The sequence below is a fragment of the Tenrec ecaudatus genome, chromosome 10 (genome assembly GCF_050624435.1).
Source record: "Tenrec ecaudatus isolate mTenEca1 chromosome 10, mTenEca1.hap1, whole genome shotgun sequence".
In the NCBI taxonomy this organism is placed as follows: domain Eukaryota; kingdom Metazoa; phylum Chordata; class Mammalia; order Afrosoricida; family Tenrecidae; genus Tenrec; species Tenrec ecaudatus.
The window spans coordinates 78,356,188-78,367,907 of record NC_134539.1 but is presented as its reverse complement, the minus strand read 5'-3'; the positions used below and the strand labels follow the sequence as shown (position 1 = coordinate 78,367,907).

Genomic DNA, 11,720 nt, shown 5'->3' with positions numbered 1-11,720 from the left:
AGTGAGCACCCTGAGAGCTAAGCTGCGCTCCCAGCACGGGGGGGTTGGTTCGCAAACTGCCAGTGTGGTGGAACTTCGGACTGGTTTCCGGATGCGCTTGTTAGGAGGGTGAACGCTGCTGGTAGCCAGCCCCGGAGTTACTCCTGCCCCGTCCGCCAAGGAGGAAGCGCAGGACTCCCCTTTCGGAGAGAGAGAGAGAGCGCGCGCGCTGGGCGTTGAGCGGAACTGGGCAGGGCGCGCCGTCAGGGGGCGGGGCAGACAGGCTGACGGCAGCCAATCGCGGCCGGAGTGCGGTGCCGTGCCCCCGCCAGCCTGCGCCTTCAAAGGGCTAAGGAGGGGCGCGGGGGGACTGCGCGGGCGCCCGTCCGGCTGACCCGGTGCGCGAGCAGCGCGGCGTCCGCAGGGTTTCCGGCATCCCTCGCCCACCTGCGTCCGCTCTGGAGGTGGGCCCGCGGGTCGGTCGCCGAGGTCACCGCGTCCGCGCGCGCCCGGGCCCGTCCGAGCCATGCGGGCGCCGGGGCTGCGCGCCGGGCTGGCGCTGGCGCTGGGCGCGGGGCTGGGCGCGCTCGCCGAGCGCTGGCGGCAGCGGCGGGCGGCGCCGGGGCTCCTGGGCCGGCTGCCCGTGCTGCCCGTGGCGGCGGCGGCCCAGCTCCCCGCCGTGCCGGCGGGCGGCGGCCCCGGCGAGCTAGCCAAGTACGGGCTGCCGGGGCTGGCGCAGCTCCGGACCCGCGAGTCCTACGTGCTGTACTACGACCCGCGCACCCGCGGCGCGCTCTGGGTGGTGGAGCAGCTGCGGCCCGAGCGGCTCCGCGGCCACGGCGACCGCGGCGCGTGCGACTTCCGCGAGGACGACTCGGTCCACGCCTACCACCGCGCCACCAACGCCGACTATCGCGGCAGCGGCTTCGACCGCGGCCACCTCGCGGCCGCCGCCAACCACCGCTGGAGCCAGAAGGCCATGAGCGACACCTTCTTCTTGAGCAACGTCGCGCCCCAGGTAGCGGGGCCGTGCGGGGAGCGCCGATGGCGCCGGCGGAGGAAGGGGGCGCTGGGGGGCTCTGCGTGCCCGGGCCGTACCGCGGTCCCGAAGGAGGGCGCCGTGCACGCGTGTCCCACACGTGGCGGTCCAAGCCCTCGGGCTCTGAGGACGGGGAGAGCAGAGAAGCTCGATTCCCATTGCCCTGTCCTGCCTGCTGCAGTCAGGCTGTCAGGACCCCTTAGCAAGCCGTCCTACCACTGGCCCCACAGCCAGCAGGACCTGAGGATGGACCATAGAGCACAGGCCAGCAGCCTGACAGTGTGGTGCTAGGGGCCCAGCCCTCCCCGCTGGACTGCATCCACCGAGGGGAGCAGGGTGGCGGCAGTAGCACATTGTTACCGATGCCCAGCTGGGCTCTGAACTAATCCAGAATGAGGAAGAGGAGGGGCGGGGGAGAGCTGGTCTTCCCACTGCCCCTCCAGGGACCAGGCCTTAGGTTTCCCTCTGGAAGGCAGGCTGAAATTTTGGGTGCTGGTCTACTCATCCTAGATGGCATGGTGGTGAGTGCCACCCTGCAGCGCTTCCCAGGCTGCCCGCTAGGCCAAGTGGGATAGCAGCACTTCTCTTGATTCCCTTCCTGGTTGGCCTGACTTGGTCAGTGCCCAGCCTCAGGGCCTGAGGCAGCACTGGACCCTGAGGGTCTCCGCCCTGGCCACACTGAGGCCCACCTCACTTCCCAGGTGCCCCACCTCAACCAGAACGCCTGGAACAACCTGGAGAAGTACAGCCGCAGCTTGACCCGCACCTACCAAAACGTCTACGTCTGCACAGGGCCGCTCTTCTTGCCCAGGTGAGGAGTTGGGGCTCAGCAGGGCCTGCCTCTCACCCGCAGACCCTTGTCTGCCGCTTCTCCTGGGCAGCTTGCCCTAGGCTTTGGGTCAGAAACCACTAGGTCATTAATCATCTGGTTCAATACATCTGTACCTCTGCCTGAGGGGGGATGCCCCATTCATTCCTCCGATTCACAGCCAGAGGCCTTTTGGGCACTCCCATCATGTTCTGCTCAAGGGTACACCCATGCCCCTCTGCCTCCCAGCTGCCCAGCCCAGGGCTCTGGAGGCACACCCTCCAGAGCCCACATAGGCTGGAGCTGTCACTTGTCCTTTGCAGCCCTGCCTCCCAGGTGCACATGGTGGCTCTCCTGACCCCTGAGGATGGACGGGATGAGGCAAGGGCTGGAGCTAAGCAGCTGGCTGGAGCCCACGGGCCCTGCCGTTAAGCCACAGTGGGCAAGGACTCCTGTGAAATGGAGATACCACCTGTTACATCTAGGGGGATGGCCTGGCTCAGTCAGCACCAGTGACCGAGTCCTTGGTGAGCATTCAGTAGTAAGTGCCTCCTATGGCTTGCTGAACTGCTGAGAGGCTCTGCGCCATTAACCCGATGTTTGGGGCACCTGCTAAATGCCAGATCCCACGTCCGGTACTCGGAATTCAGCCACCACAGGCCTTGCTACTTGGTGCCCATGTTCCACAGGGGGAGATGGAGTGGTCAAATGCTACACTGGGAGGAACGAGTGATCAGAAGGCTTGATTCGTTCGCATTATTTATTGTCTCTGGCTCCTCCTGACCCAGAGTCTGGCCATAGAGAACACAGGCTAAGGGTGTGTCTACCTCAGAGCCACTGGGTCTCAGCCTTGAGAGGGTGGCACCAGGTAGGGTCGCGTCAGAGAAGGCTGCCTGGAGGCAGTGGCCTGAGGTCCAATCAGGCCCCAGTCCCCTCGGGAGCCCTGCAAGGACCTGTGTTCCTGGGTGTGCCCACAGGACGGAGGCTGATGGGAAGTCCTACGTGAAGTACCAGGTCATTGGCAAGAACCACGTGGCGGTGCCCACACACTTCTTCAAGGTGCTGATCCTGGAGGCGGCAGGAGGGCAAATTGAGCTCCGATCCTACGTGATGCCCAACGCGCCGGTGGACGAGGCCACCCCGCTGGAGCGCTTCCTGGTGCCCATTGAGAGCATCGAGCGGGCCTCAGGGCTGCTCTTCGTGCCCAACATCTTGGCACGGGGTGGCAGCCTCAAGACCATCACTGCTGGCAGCAAGTGAGGGCAGTGCCAAAGGGGAAAACGAGACGGGGTTATGGGGCAAGGTCGAATTAAAAGTGGTTCTTTTTGAAGATGAGCCTTGGCTGTATCTGCCCCAAGTGACCAGCATGGACTCTGGCTTCCTTGTGGCTTCTTCCACAGACCCTTCAGCCTGGCCGCGTACCGGCTTGCGCCAGGCCAGACTGCAAGGCCGCCAGTGAGATGAGGATGGCTTCCTGGAAGAGAGTGGGCCATGGGCTGGGGCCTACGTGACTGGACCACGCTAGCCAGGGCCTTCTGTTCTCAGCCAGCCCTTGGACTAGCTCCTTGGGCCCGTGCCCTCCTCCGCTATGGAAGTTAAAGGTACAGGCCCAGGCTCTGCCACGAGGCTGGCCACCTGCCAAGGCTTTTTCACCCGGCTGCTTAGCCTTTGCCTCTATAATGAGATGTCCCTAATACCCCGACCTCCCAGAGTCACCCGCCCTTCCCATCGGCAGGTTCTCAGCCTGCTAGCAGGCCTTGAAGGCTTGGAGTTGGCATTTGTTGGGAGATGTGCTGGCTACTGACTGGTCACCAGTTAGTGCCTCCGCTAGGCCAGTGTCCACAGTCACAGCCTCTGTGCCGACCTCAGAGTGGGGGGTCTCAGGTTCCCAGGCACTGAAGCTGGAGGCACAGTGCTCCCCGAATAGAGACACAGGCTGAGGGGAGAGCGGCCCGGCCGCTGTCAGACGTGAAAAGTGGCAGACCTGGAGTCACTGAGAAACTGAATGGCACCAAGGAAATTGAGGATTAGTGCCAATGTGGGCAGTCTCCCGGGTCACCACCAGCCAGGCAGCAGGCGGGCACTAAGAGCTAGATTTCTGACTCTCAGTCCGTTGTGTGAGGCAGGAGGGGGAGGAGGCAGGAGACAGGTGCAGGTTCAACCCCATGGACAGATTCTAAGGCATGCACCCACTGCAGGGGGTTGATCCTTGGGGAGAGCCTGGGACTGGAGGCAGGCTCACTCACCTCAGTGCGAATGGAGCGGCTGCCCTGGCTCGGGCAGGTGTTGATGTACAGGTCGAAGAGGACACTAGGCTCAGCCACCTCCAGGTTGGGGTCTGCATCCACTCCAGCTTCTAGACCTTGGAGCCCCCCGAACACCACGAGGGCGTGCCTGGCCCCCACAGGAGGAGGCAGGGAAGTAACTGTTGAAGACCCCACTGAACAGCCCCCAGAGTCCCTCCCCGCAGGGAGGGCTCCCCAGCTCTCCTTCCCCTGGGCTGTACTAACCGGAAACTGGGGAGCTGGGCAGAGGCCACATCTGTACCTCGCTCTGACGTCCCGATGGTCAGGTCATACCCATCCTTGAAGGGGGCCTCGGCAAACACAGCACCTGGTGGGGCGGCCAGCTCAGCAGGGGCCTGCTGCGTACCAGCCACTGCCCCCAGCTGGGAGTGGACAGCAACTGGGGAGGGGTGGAGAAGGGGTCTCCAGCAGGGACCAGCAGAGCTCTGCTGTTCCTGGGAAGGCAGGGCCAGCTGCAGAGGGGGAGGGTGGGAAGGGGCTCCAGGAGCCAGTTGTGGGCCTGCCCTTCGTTCCCATTCCCAACCTCGCGAGAGACATGCAGTTTTCCCTTAGAGATCCTACGCAGCACTCTGGCAGGGCACGGACCACCAGGACACGGAGGCCTGGTTGGTCCAGAGACGGAAAAGAACGAGCAAGGCCCTCTGCTGCCTCCCAGAGAGGTGCCAGGGAGTCGCGGCAGGAAGCTTACTGAGGCAGGAGGCCAGGCGGACAGTGTAGCCCCAGTAGAGCCCAGCTCTGGAACGAGGGTCCTGTGACGATACAACTTTTCCTCGGTATGTCTTGCTTTCTGGAAGGGAAGCCGAGCCTTTGTGAAGACTGGCCGAGGGGAAGCCACGGCGGAAGGAGCTGGCTGAGCCCTCAGGCCAACCAGGCCACGTGCAGGGGCTCCGTGCACTTCCAGATACCTGGGAGCTGCTGCGGGTGCAGTCGCACGGTCACTCGGAGTCCGGGCTCCAGGTTCTTGTCAATCTTCACCTCCTGGGAGAGAAGCCAGAGGAAAACGGGAGCCAGTTCCCAAGATCAGCAAGGGTCACTGGGTGTCACTGTTTTTCCAGACACCAGGGCATCTGTGGGGCTGGTCATGGACCCTCTGTCCCCTTTCTCTGCCCCTTGCGCCAGTATACCCCGCACAGGACTGGCACAGAAGGAATGTCACACCATGTGTATTCAGGAAGTCTGGCTCCTACCTAGTGGCAGCTCTGCCACATACTACAGGAGCTCCGGTGACACTGACTGCTAACCTCGAGGGCAGCAGTTCAAATCCACCAGATGAAGCTGTCTGCTCCCATAAAGACTGTCCACTTCAGAAACCCAAGACAGGGTTGCCCATAAGGAGCCCTGCTGGCGTACTGGTTACGTGCTGGGCTTCGAACTGCAAGGTCAGCAGTTTGAAACCGTCAGCCGCTCTGCGGAACTACGGGGCTTTCCGCTCATGTAGTCCGTCTGGGAAACACACAGGTGCAGCTCTGCCTGTCGGATGGCTGGCTCTGAGGTGGCACTGACTCCACGCTGCTTACTCGTTTAAGAAACCTCAGCAGCCTGCTAATCCCCGGAGCCTCAGTTTCCTCATTGGTAAAAAAGAAAACTTGCCATAAAGAAGAGCCGCTGTTACCCTGCCTGGCTCCTGGTGTCTAGAGAAGGCGTAACCCCAGGAGCTGTGAGCAGTAGCAGTTAACAGTCCATGGGGAGCTTTTGGAATTTCTCAGGTTTCCAGGCACCTGCTTCCCCATGTGAGGGTTGTCCACCTCTCCATGCGGTGCCTGTGCTGTCCGGCTTCTCTTAGCCGGCTGGTTCTGGTCCGCTCACTCGGCAAGGAGCGGGTTCCACATACTAAACCTTCCTGCTTCTGACCCCTGGAGCCTCGAGTCAACTGCTGGGAATGGAACGTCTCTAAGCCCCCAGCTTGGTTCATCACACAAAAGCAGCTGTGAGTCTCCTGTCATATTTTAGGGGACGACCACCCTCTAGTGCTGTGCCTTCTCCTACAGCTCCGAGTTCAGTCTCGGCTGCACCTTACCGACCCTTCTTGGGCCCACAGCTGGGTTGCACAGGGGCCTCATAGGTAGAGAGGATCGTGGACCCAGGCCACCCAGCCACGTGCCCCTACCTTCTTCATCCCACAGTTGACGAAGGAGCCGTGGCCTGGCCGCGTGGGGCGGTCCAGCACGATGCCTTCCCGGAATTGGGATTCCTCATCCTGCCGCATGTGGTGAGGGCTGTCCAGGGGGTTCAGCAGCCCTGCAAGGGGGGGGGGCAGGGATAGGACCCAGGAGGCGTCTGGGTGATGCTGACGAACAGAAGCACCCCTTCAGACTTGCTTTCCCCAGGTGGGATGCGGACCAGCCACAGGACGGGGCTAAGGCCCAGCCAGCTCACCTGCAAACTGCAGATCCTGGTGCTTGGGGAAGAAGGCCTTTCTCAGGTACCTACAAAGGAAGGTCAGTTCGGGAGGTCCCCGGGAGAAGCTGGCCTGGCCACCCCTCTCTCATGCCTGGGCACCTCGCTCCCAGCCCCTTACTGTGGGCACTCCAGGTACTGCAGGATACGGGCCAGCTGCACACACGCCTGCCCTTTCTTGCCGATGCCCATGAACTCCCCCTCCACAGTCCTAGAAAGAGAGACAGAGTTCACCACATTTCCTTCAGACTCGGCTTACCTGGTCCAACCTCCCCCACCAACCAGTGCCCCCGCCTAGCAACCCTGCCTATTGGTGATTACAGTTCGGGCTTTTTGGGCAGGTTGGGTGGGAGGGCCCCAAGATGAGGCCACAGCCAGGCCGGCAGTGCCTCCCTTGAGACCTGGCGCCGTGGGTGGGCCCTTACTTGGCATCGTGGCCCTCTTCGTCAAACACCACGATCTCATCCACGCAGAAAATGGCGCAGGCTCTGGCAATCTGGCCGGCCAGGTAGGTGCGAAGCTCGGGAGACTGGGCATTGTCCAGGATAGAACCCGGCAGGGCCACGCTCAGGGTGTAAGGCCGCCCTGGGCAGGGAAGGGGCAATCAGTGGGCCGGAGGCCAGCAACCCACCCATACATCCAGCCCATGTCCCCAGGGCACAGAGTTTGACATCTACAAAAATCAATCTAATTTCATCTAGTGGCACGACCCCTTACTGCCCGCTGTAAAATGAAGGTCCTGAGAGCTAGTATCTTTTAAACTAATTCGTGAGGACTATTACAAAAGTGACTGGTTAAAGACTTGGCTACTAAGGGACCCGCCCCCTCCCCCCACCTCGCTGCTAACTCATGGACCTTTTGAGTTTGAAACCCTAACTGTTTATGGAGTAGAAAGCCCCTGAAAAGCTGGTGGATTTGAACTGCGGACCCAGTGGATCGTAGCTTGACTCATCACTACTCCACCACCAGGGCTCCTTACTAGTTGAAAGGTCACCCGTCTGGCCCCACCCAGCAGCACCACCCAGCAGCACCACGGGAGAAGCAGGAGAGCTGCTTCTGTGAAAGATCACAGCCCAGAAAACCTACAGCTCGCTGCTGGGTCACAAGGGATCGCTGGGACTTGACCGGACCCACAACCAGCGTCAAAAAGCCAGATCTCGGGTCTGAGGTGTGAAATGGACCCAGGACAGCCAGAAGCAGGCGCTGTGCTATAGAGCCGACTGAGCAGCACGGATCTGAAGCCGGCAGGGCCTCCTACGCACGTGCTTAATTCAGTACAAGGTGATCTGGGCGGTTGGTTCTCAGGCACTTTTCACTGTTGCGTGTGACTGTGAGTCTTCAATAGTAACACCTGGGGACCCATGTGAAGTAGCACTAGTGCGGCTCACAGAATGCCCGGGGGGAGAGCAGTCTTAACATTATGATCTGAAAACGCTGAATTGCTCGGTTGTTACCATTTCACGATAAATGAATCCAGCAAAAGAAACATCACTAGTAGTAGGAGCCCTGGTGGCATAGTGGGTATATGTTGGGCTGTGATCCAAAAGGTCAGCAGTTCAAAACCACCAGCTGCTCCTGGGCTTTCTACTCCTGTAAATTGCAATCTCCACCCTGCCCTATAGGCTCGCTATGAGTTGGCAGTGAATTGAGTTTTGAGAGGAGGTTAGATCTCAATTTGCTGCTCCTTGGGGCAAACTCCTCCTCTCTGAGTCTCCATTTCTGCTTCGGTCCCAGAGCTCTGTGCTCACTGGTCGAGTGCCCCTCCCTTCCAGCTACGAGATCATCTGGTCCTCCTCACCTTGGTCCTCCCTCTGCAGCGCTGCCTCCTGCTCCTCCTGGAGCCTGGCCTGCTCCTCCTGTGCCCGCTGCCGCTCTAGTTTCTTCATCATCTTGAGGTCTTTCCATTTCTTTTTCTCCTCTTTCTCTGAATAAGAACCGGGACACCTTGCTTGGTGGAGGTGAGGGGGGCCGGGAGGGGCTGGGGGAGCAGCCCCTTGCTCATGTTGGCTCGCTGGACCAAACGGACAGAGCCACTGACTTTACCCATGGCTCAGCTGAGTCTGGGGGGAGGCGGCAGAGAAACAACCCCCACCCGCCACTTACTCTGTTTTTTCCATTTCCGCCACTCAATCCTCTGACCATGCTCACCCTGGAGTAAGAGAGGGGTGTGGGGGCGTCAGGAGTGTGAGGCTGACAGGTCCGGGGTGGGGTGGTGGGTGGGTGTAAGGGGGCGTGTCAGGTAACCCTCACAGTGGTCTCAGAGCCCCGGGAACCGGCGGACGGGTTTGTGCCTGCCACAAGGTTCTACCTCCTGGACACGGGCCCGACCAGGATGCGCCGGACGTGGGCCACGTGACGCAGTGCGGGCGGTCCCGCCTCCTGCCCCGACACCCCGTCTCTGGTTCTTATCCCGGCTAGGCTAGGGGCGCGCGCACCCAGGGGCCTTCGGAGACTGCGGACTCGGACTGGCGAGAAGCAAGAACTAAGTGGCCCCGTCCCCCCGCGGGACGCTGAGCAGTTCGTCCCCACGCTCTTTAGGGTTTCCCACCTCCACCAAACCTACCGGGCCGCAAGGCCGCGTCCCCACGCGCTCCGCCATGTTCCTCGGCCCGCTGGAAGCCACGCCCTTGTCAATCACCCATCCCTTCCGGCCACGCCCCCACCTAGCTGTCCAATCGGGCGCCGCCGGCGCGCGGGGCGTGGCTCTGGCGTCCGTCTGCCGCACGCGCGGGGGTGGGCCGGGACTGACCCGCAGGTGGGAAGCGAGTGCCGCCCACAGGTGGGAAGCGTCCTCCGAAGGCCTGAGACGTGAACTAGATCGCAGCAAAGCTGGAGTGTTAGACCTTGAAGATAATTTCCTCCAGTTCTTTTATAGATATATTTACTTAATCGTCTTAAAATTAATAAATTTGACCTGGCATCGATTATTTCAATCAGCATATATTTATTGAAATGTAAGTATTTTGGAATCAGACACCTTTTATGCTTAAACGGATATGCCCAAAGCGTGACAGTCCAAAACCATTCAGCAGTGGCTTGTAGAAAAAAACCCGAGACGGATTTCCTTCAAGACTTGAGCCAACAAAATCCTGTGGCTTTCCCTCTGCTCTGTACCACCCGACTTTGCCATGAGTTGGAATTGTCTCTTGAGCATTGGGTTTGGTTTGGCTTTTTCCGGGGGGGGGGGGGGGGGGGGTATTCTGTCATTTTTTAGGGATAGAATGACAAAGCACATACTAATGTGGAACTTACAGCCTAGTGGAGGCGACAAAGTAACCAATTAACCATCCACGTAAATGTAAGCCCATCTAAAGCTTTTCAAATTAAAGTTAATTTAATATCAACCAAAATTTCAGCTAAAAGTATGTCTAGTGTGCCAAATTCTCATCGACATTTCAGATACCTTAAATTACCATGGTCATAACTAGACAACCTATTTCTGAGACAAGGAGATGTCAATAGTATGGAGGTTTGGGTGCAAAAAAATGAAATCCATGGATGGTTTTTTATGTAAGTCACCTTTTCCACGAACTTTTTGAGGACCCTTTGTGGATCTTAAAAGAGCCTAATGTTCAAGGCAGACAACTCTTTTTACAAGTTAAGCAACTAAACTACTGTCTGGTTTTAATAAGACTTCAGGGGATATTTGGTTTAAGATTTAAATATTATCCCAGGATTTGGAGATGCATCTGGCCTCCATGAGGGTCATGAGAATTTGAAATTCTGTTCTAAATTTTTGGTGGTCAGAATTCTTCTGCAGAAACTTTGGTCAGAATATTGAATATATATATAATATATTATACACACACAAATTCAGTATGTATATATTATACACACACAAATTCAGTACTGCTATCCAGGCATCTTCTGGTCTCTTGGCAAAGGGGGCAGTTGCTCATGGAGGCCCGTTAACTGCAATTCCATATCCTCCTGATTGCTGACTCTCCTTCCAATGTTGCTCCAGCCTCATTGGTTTTGCTTCTCCAAGGGATCCCGGTCTAAGGTAGTGAGCAATGCAGTCAAGAGTTCTACTCCTGCTGTTACCATTAACTAACAGTGTGATTTCAGACTGCTAAGCTTTGAGTTTAACTCTGCTTAACTCCACAAAACAATCAAACATTTTCACAATGAAGAGGCTAGCTAAGGTCCTGGTCATCAGCACCACAACGTGAAGCACACAGAAGCAGTCAATAGTTTGAGTAACTTGAAAGTTTATTGTGCGTAAAAGGTACTGGCAGGAGGATTCACGGCTGAAGGCAGTTTCTCAAGTCCAGGTTCAACAAGTGGGGGGCAGAGGGGGCCTAGTTCAGGGTTGAGACTTGAGTCCAAATATGTTGCTGGCCCCTGCCCTCTGAGTCCCAGCCAAGTCAAGGGAGGCCCTATTTACTACCCGACCATGGGAGGGGTGGGAAGAGGCCCAGATCCTCCAAGGAGTCCCAGGGACCTAGAAGGGGGGGGGGTGCTCTTCTCTGATAACACTCTAGGGCACAGAGAAGGGGCGGCCAGTACCATTACTCCCAACCTGGGTATAGCTAAAACCTGGGTAGAGATGGGTCTCCACACAGGAGGAAGGAACAGGATGGGACCGGAACAAGGGTCCAAGTTCAGGGTGTGAGCTCAGCCTTCCATTTCTGCAGCTTCTCATCCATGGCCTGGAGTGTGGCTTCATCCTATACCAACATAGGCTGGTGCTGCTACCCCTCATCCCAGGGAGCCTGGGTTGGGGGCTGGGAAGCTTGAGGAGGCCTTCCTGCCCCCCTGGGCCTGCCCTTACCTTTATAAAGCAGAAGCGGACATAGTGGTCAAAGAGCTTCTGATGTGGCCCACTGTAGAAGATAGAGACCGGGATGGCCGCCAAGCCCTGGGGAAGAGGAAGTCCAGGTCTCTATATGGTCCATGGCCCACAGTCAGGTTCCAGGCGGGCAGGCAGGCAAGCATAGACAGGTCTCCAGGATAGGGCAAGTGGGAGAAGTTAGCTAGAAGGCAGCACCTTCACTCCCAAGGTCAGAGCAAAAGATTTCCAGACCTTCCTTCCGACACCCACCTAACAAGAGGACAGATGACAGCTGAGAGTGGACACAGGAAATCAGACACGGCCATTGTGAGCTGAAATTGTGGGCCAACACTTCACTGTACAGATGGGAAGACTTGGGTCCAGAGTGGGGCAAGAACTGGGGACAACCCACGTGGC

At 58.5% G+C, this 11,720-nt stretch overlaps 3 protein-coding genes across 6 annotated transcripts in view; 1 reads left to right on the top strand and 2 right to left on the bottom strand.

Annotated features, from left to right (window-relative positions):
• Nucleotides 1-326: 326 nt before the first annotated feature.
• ENDOG (endonuclease G) lies at nucleotides 327-3,156 on the top strand. The gene is made up of 3 exons (XM_075560676.1): nucleotides 327-997; nucleotides 1,720-1,829; nucleotides 2,804-3,156. Exons 1-3 carry the CDS (start codon nucleotides 506-508, stop codon nucleotides 3,084-3,086), a joined length of 885 nt encoding a protein of 294 aa, XP_075416791.1. The 5' UTR covers nucleotides 327-505; the 3' UTR covers nucleotides 3,087-3,156.
• On the bottom strand, nucleotides 2,573-9,199 carry SPOUT1 (SPOUT domain containing methyltransferase 1). Of its 3 annotated transcripts, XM_075560673.1 has the most exons (12): nucleotides 9,093-9,192; nucleotides 8,633-8,678; nucleotides 8,328-8,453; nucleotides 6,955-7,114; nucleotides 6,651-6,740; nucleotides 6,509-6,558; nucleotides 6,240-6,370; nucleotides 5,038-5,110; nucleotides 4,821-4,919; nucleotides 4,337-4,439; nucleotides 4,073-4,220; nucleotides 2,573-3,300 (listed from the first exon to the last, which is right to left on the bottom strand). In XM_075560673.1, the coding sequence occupies exons 1-12, from the start codon at nucleotides 9,126-9,128 to the stop codon at nucleotides 3,232-3,234; spliced, it is 1,131 nt and encodes a 376-aa protein (XP_075416788.1). In that variant the 5' UTR covers nucleotides 9,129-9,192; the 3' UTR covers nucleotides 2,573-3,231. The 3 variants fall into 3 exon arrangements, with proteins under 3 accessions (XP_075416788.1, XP_075416790.1, XP_075416789.1); XM_075560675.1 differs by lacking the exon at nucleotides 8,633-8,678 and having other exon boundaries at nucleotides 9,093-9,199; XM_075560674.1 differs by lacking the exon at nucleotides 6,651-6,740 and having other exon boundaries at nucleotides 9,093-9,193.
• Nucleotides 9,200-10,716: 1,517 nt separating this feature from the next.
• Nucleotides 10,717-11,720, bottom strand: part of KYAT1 (kynurenine aminotransferase 1) — a 44,894-nt gene continuing 43,890 nt past the window's right edge. For both annotated transcript variants that reach the window (XM_075560671.1, XM_075560672.1), the window contains 2 exons: nucleotides 11,304-11,390; nucleotides 10,717-11,199 (listed from right to left, as the gene is read on the bottom strand). In XM_075560671.1, the coding sequence (XP_075416786.1) occupies nucleotides 11,134-11,199; nucleotides 11,304-11,390 (153 nt within the window). In that variant the 3' untranslated portion in view covers nucleotides 10,717-11,133. The remainder of the gene's footprint in view (nucleotides 11,200-11,303; nucleotides 11,391-11,720) is intronic.